Raw genomic sequence first — 6,262 nt, 5'->3', positions numbered from 1 at the left:
CACACACACACACACACACACACACACACACACACACACACACACACCACATGCTCCCTTCTTTCCTTTGACACTGCCACCACTCTGGTACAGACCCTCATCCCCTTGCATCTGGATTATTGCAATAGCCCACTGGTGGGTCTGCCTGCCTCGAGTCTCTCCCCACCCAGATCCATTCTCTCTTCAGCCACTAAAGTGGTTTCCCTAAAGTGCAGTTCCAATCATGTCACCCTCCTTACTCGATAAACCCCAGTGGCTCCCTATCACCTCTGTTTGACATTCAAAACCCTTCATAACCTAGCTCCCTCCTACCTTTCCAGTCTTCTTACATCTTACTCCTGAGTATATATTCTCCTCTCCAGTGGCCTCCTGGCTGTTCCATGAACAAGTTCCATTTCTTGTCTCTGGGAATTTTCTCTGATTGTCCCCTATGCCTGGAATGCTCTCCCTCCTTTGCTCCAACTATACTTACTTTCCTGGCTTCCCAACTAAAATCCCACCTTTTATAGGAAACCTTCCCCAACCCCTCTAAATTCTAGTGCCTTCCCTCTGTTGATTATTTTCTATCTATCCTATACATAGCTTGTGTTGTATGTATTTGTTTGCATATCGTCTCCCCACTAGACTGTCTCTTTTGCCTCTTTTTAAATCCCCAGTGAAGTTCCTGGTACATACTGGGTGCCTAATAAATGTTTATCAATCGATTGATTAAATGGGTGTGCTGGAGCAGCTCTTTAAAGACACAGCTGAGCTGACTATTAGATTTCCAGTGTGAGCATTTACACCTCTGGAATTGGTCAATGACTACAAACCAAGGCTTGTCTCATTGTTCTGTTGGTTCTCTAGACTTAAGAACGTGTTAATGCAGATTAAACTTTGCCTGCATACATTTCATATCGCCCTTCCGGACAACCTCCAAGGCTGGTTGTTAAACATTTACCAACAAACCTCTGGGTGTGGGACATGGGGACAAGAACAATGCAGAGTTGAGTCAGGGGAACAGAGAAGAAAATAACCAGTGCAGGGATGATGGCCTGGGAAAGTGCTGAGAGGTAAAGAGGTTTGAAGGTCATGATGAAGATGAGGAACAGGGTTGGGGGGCGGGGGGAGTCACAAAGCAGAGAGAATGATTGAATTGGAGGGGAAAAGATGAGGATGATTTAAAGGGATTTGGGAATTTGTGAACATGGAAGTAGAACACTTTATATGATGACCAGACCAAGAGAAGGGCCTTCTCTGTATGTAGTTGAGGTGGTGTGGAGGAATACTTCATGGAAAATGAGCAGATTTAGGACTTGGAAAGTTAGGGTATTTGGGAATCCTCTATATATGTATTGAAATCCTCTGGTATAAGGGGCAGGAAACGGGCCTGAGTTGGAAGGAGAATATCCTGGGTATTAGCCAATAGCCTCTACCAGAATCTTGGTTGGGAATAAATTGGGACTGAATGAACCCCCCAAGAGGAGAAGTTACTAGGTGATGATGGTAGAGGGAGAATCTGGAGGGGGTAGTGGGGAACAAGGAGTGTTTTCTCCACCAAGATCAGTGAGTCAAGATGTGTGAGTTAAAGTGCCAACAATACTGAAGAGGGAAGCCAGAGAAAAAGTATGTGAAGTTACTGAAACAGACTTGGGGGTTGACCTGACACATTTCACCTTGGCTAGTAACTAGCCATGTATTTTCCTCAGTTGCCTCATCTCTAAAATCAGTGATCTAGAATGTCCTTTCCAGTTCTAAAGCTATATGATTCTTTTTTTTAATTGTTTTCCCCCAATTACATGTAAAAAATTTTTTTTAACATTTTTAAAAAACATTTTGAGTTCCAAATTTTCTTTCTCTCCCTCTCATCTCCCCTCCCTGAGATGGTAAGCCATCTGATATAGGTTATTCATGTGCAATCACATAAAACATTTTTCTGTATTAGTCATTTTGAGGAATAAAACTCAAACCAAAAGAGAAAGTGAAAAGTAGTATGCTTTGGTCTGTATTCAGACTCCATCAAAGCTATATGATTCTTAAGGCCAACACAGACAGGAAGTCTATGATTTGATTGCCAGGGTAACAGAGGATTTTTTTTTTTTGCAGATTTTTATTTTGCTCAGCTCATATTCAAATATTTGTGTTCCCTGAACAAGTATAAACTGATATTGGGGATAAATTGCATGCTCAGTGATCAGGGAAGTCAACTCGAATTTTTTTAAAAAGAAAAGAAAATATGATTAAGTCACATATAGATAATCAAGAATTCCCTCTCACTTCTGACTTCTGACTCACTCCTTAGCACATAGCCTCCTCTGAGACTGCAATGTAAAATCTCCAAAAGAGTCTAGTCACCTTAAGCTCCTCCAACATTCATTCAATGAACAAGGGACAATTGTACCAAGCGGGTTTGTATGGACTAATCCTTAGTAAAGAGACTTCTGGCCATTGGGAGAAAACTTGCTCTTCACAGAAAACATTTTTTTTAATAAAATTTAATTCCCTGATACTATTAATGAAATACAGGACCCATCGTGCCCAAGGCAAAAAACACTTCCACATCAAAAAAAAGAGGAAGAGGACTGGCAGATATTCTCAGAATGCAAAGAAATATGTCTGCATGAATGCCTTTGCACAGAATAATAGAAAAAGTTGACATGCCAATGGACTTATCAAAGGTAATAGATATCAGTTTACCATTAGATGAAATTAATGAAATGGTTAGATCTGAGATGAGATCTAAAAGGCCCTCTATGGACAACATCTGCATGAACTCTAAGTCAATTGAGTCATGAAGATTCCACTTCAGAAAAAGATGGAGTTTATGATATTGATATAAGACTAGGGCATTGATACCAGAAATTATAGAAAGGTCATGTTGAAGGCTGGGAAGCTAGTGGTCCAGTGGATAGAGCATTGGGCTTGGAATCAGAAAGACTCATCTCATTGAGCTCAAATCTGACCTCAGACACTTACTAGCTGTGTGACCTTGGGCAAGTCATTTAACCTTGTTTGCCTCAGTTTCCTCATGTATAAAATGAACCAAAAAAGAAAATGGAAAAGAAAAAAGAAAAGAAAATAGTATCTTTGCCAAGAAAACCCCAAATGGGGTGATGAAGAGTCAGACATGACTGAAATAACAACAACATCTTTAAGGAAGTTTCACTTATTGATATATATATATATATATGTATATATATATATATATATATATATATATATATATGTATATTTTGCAAGGAAATGGTAGAAAATGTGCAACATAACACTATTGGTTGCAAAGATTTAGCACTTACAGTATCTCAAAAAATAGAATCAAGGGAATAGAATTATATATAAGAAGCTCACTATTTTTCACAAACTAACAGGGAACAGATCCCTATATTACAAATACAAGTCACAAAATATCTCTGAGAGTAAAAAAAAAAATAACTGAAACTGGAACCTGAACATTTAAGATGAAACCGATGCCCACAATTGTCTAGTAGGATGAGTGAAAATCTAAAAAAAAATTTTTAAAGAGACATCTTCATACCAAATACTCTAAATTTCCAAACTAGATGGAATGAAAAACTTTCTTTTAAAAGTTAATTTTTAACTCAATTTTCTTTCAATTCGAAAGATTTTTTAAAATCTACCTCCTCTCTTGTCCCCCTCCACCACTACCCCATGGGGAAAAAAAAGAGAAAGGCCCAAATACTTCAAACAAATATGTATCATCAAGTAAAACAATTTCTTCATTGGCTATGTCTAAAAAAAAAATAAACTATGTCTTGGGCTATGCTTTGAGTCCATCACTCCTCTGGTTAGCCTGGTACATCATTAGTCCTCTGGAATCATGGCTGATCATTGTATTTATTGATCAGAGTTCTTAAATCTTTTTTTGTTTGTTTTTTGGAGGAGGGAGGGTAGGGCATATGGGGTTAAGTGACTTGCCCAAGGTCACATGGCTAGTTTTTGTGTTAAGTGTCTGAGGCAGGATCCAAACCCAGGTCCTCCTGACTCCAGGGCCAGTGTTCTATTCACTGTGCCACCTAGCCGCCCCTCTTAAATCTTTCACAGTTGTTTATCTTTACAACACACCCTGTTCCTTGCTTCCAGAATTTAAAATCATGCCTCTTCCACTGGTTCATGCTGGATCTTCCCTCAGTACCTGAGGCCTCCTCATCCTGAACATCTATCACCCTGTGACCGTCTCAAGCTTGAATATTCCTTTGTAAGCTCTGCCCCTCTCTCTCTTTAGAGAGTCACTCCTTAGGCCTTCATACTGTGGAGGAGCCCAGATTGGTCACCCTTTCCCTACCCTCCCTGTTCCCTGGCTTCCAGACTCCAAAAGCAAGCTTTCTCTCCAGTGGAGCCTTCATTCTCCACCCTCACCCTCCTTTTCATCTTCTTTTTGTGTGTTAGAATTTAAGAATTACGTGAGAATGTAAGCTCCTTGAGGGCAGGTGATATCTTTCTGCTTCTATTTGTATCCTCAATACTTAGTACATAGTAAGGGCTAAATAAATGTTTCCTTCCCAACATGTTATTCAGTTACAAAAAGGAATCAGTTTATCTCTCTATGTAATAGTCTGCTGAACATTAAACACATAAGAACATTAGTAGAATAGTAGCTTCTCCCAGGACTGTTTTTATCTGAACTCCATCAAATATAAGATGAGAATAACTTTTCAAACCTGTAGCATTTTTTTAGGTTTGCAAAGCACTTTCCTCAAAACATCCTGGAAAGGTGAGTAATATAAGTAATATTATCCCCATTTTACATATAAATAAACCCAGACAGACATAAAGACTTATGGTCAGATAATAAGTGAGTCTTAGATTTCTTTTTAAAAGTTTTGGGGTTTTTTTTTTTTTGAGTTTTATGAATGGTTTTTGTTTTTAGATCGGTAATTTCCCTATATACCACCGTAACAAAAAGTCAAAACCCCAACACTCAACTTACATGCATATGCAACATTCCACACTCCAACAAAAGGAAGGAGGTATTTTTTTTTCCTGGAAGCAGTTGGGGTTAAGTGACTTGCCCAGGGTCACCCAGCTAACTTGTGTCTTTAGCCACATTTGAACTCAGGTCTTCCCATTCCCAGCTCCAGGGCTAGTGCAAGACTCCTATCTACTGCACCTAGCTGCCCTTTATGGTTTCAGATTCAGGTCTCCAGACTGTGTTCTTTACACCACAATCTGACAGCTAAAGGTTAGAGATAGAGTTCTGACCTCCTTAGGGAGAAGGAGAGATTGGGGTACTGGCTTCAGCTAACTCTTTCTTTTATCCTACTGCAGACAGCACTTCCCCTTTTTCCAGACAGCTCCAGAGGGCTGGAAAAACACTATTCGCCACAACCTCTGCTTTCGAGGCAGTTTTGAGAAGGCCCCAGTTAGCCCAGAGAAAGGAACCACTACCAGTCGTTCTCGCTCCTGTCGGTGGCGGCTCACCAAGGAAGGATACCGGCGCTTTAAGGGGGAGGTCAGAGCTTTGGCATCCGCTCGACTCCATAGTATCCAAAACTGTATGAGTCAGCCAGGTAAGACAGCAGGTAATAAAGGAGGGTGATTCTTCTGGACAAGTCCTGGGCCAGGACCACAGACAGTGATTGACTTGGCTTTTCAAGAAGGGCGTGTATTATGAAGGGTCCACAGGGGTCCATTTTGGTCTGAGCTCCTGGTAGAATGCAAAAAAGTACTGGCCTGGAAGCCAGGAGACCTGATCCCGCCCACCAGAATGCAGTATGATCATGGATAAGTCATTTCTGTTAAAAAAAAAAAAGAGCACTCTCAGGTCTCTCCCAACTCTGAAAGTTGACATAGCTAAGCCTCCAGAAAGCCCATTCACCTGGGGCTATCTAGCCTGCTGCCAGGAAAGATTCAGAGCTTGTGCTCTTCACTCCCTCAAGATCAGCTCTGCTGTTCTTTCTCTTTTGCAGAAATGATGTCTACCCTCTTTGACCTCTGACTGCCCAGGCAGCCATGTCCAAGGTTCCAACTGTCTCTTCTCCTTCGTCAAACTCAGAACTGGCACTTTGTATCATCTCTTCTCTGGAAGGAGGAGATGTTCTTGGGGGGAGGGAGTGGGCAGTTCTGCCCAGCTTCCCAACTATCATTCCTTCTCCTTCATTAAATTCACTAACTAGCATTCTCTGTGTAGAATCTCTTCATTGGGGGTGGGGAATGAAGGGTGTGGGTTATAGGGGAGGGTGGATGCGATTCTTAAGGAGTACCTTATATTGCTGACCCTTTCCTAGTGTCTAGAGTCTGGGGAAAGATGTTGAATGAACACATA

General features: G+C 40.8%; 1 protein-coding gene across 1 annotated transcript in view; it reads left to right on the top strand.

Moving 5' to 3' along the window:
• FOXR1 (forkhead box R1) overlaps window positions 1-5,935 on the top strand; it is a 16,343-nt gene extending 10,408 nt beyond the window's left edge. Inside the window, exons 4-5 of the mRNA XM_069066586.1 lie at window positions 5,266-5,507; window positions 5,907-5,935. Of these exons, the coding sequence (XP_068922687.1) occupies window positions 5,266-5,507; window positions 5,907-5,935 (271 nt within the window). The remainder of the gene's footprint in view (window positions 1-5,265; window positions 5,508-5,906) is intronic.
• The last annotated feature ends 327 nt before the right edge of the window (window positions 5,936-6,262 follow it).

The sequence above is a fragment of the Petaurus breviceps genome, unplaced genomic scaffold, assembly GCF_028583685.1.
Source record: "Petaurus breviceps papuanus isolate PSGF00001 unplaced genomic scaffold, PetGlider_PUasm1.0 90723, whole genome shotgun sequence".
NCBI classification, from domain to species: Eukaryota; Metazoa; Chordata; class Mammalia; order Diprotodontia; family Petauridae; genus Petaurus; species Petaurus breviceps.
This window is presented reverse-complemented; position numbering and strand designations above follow the sequence as displayed.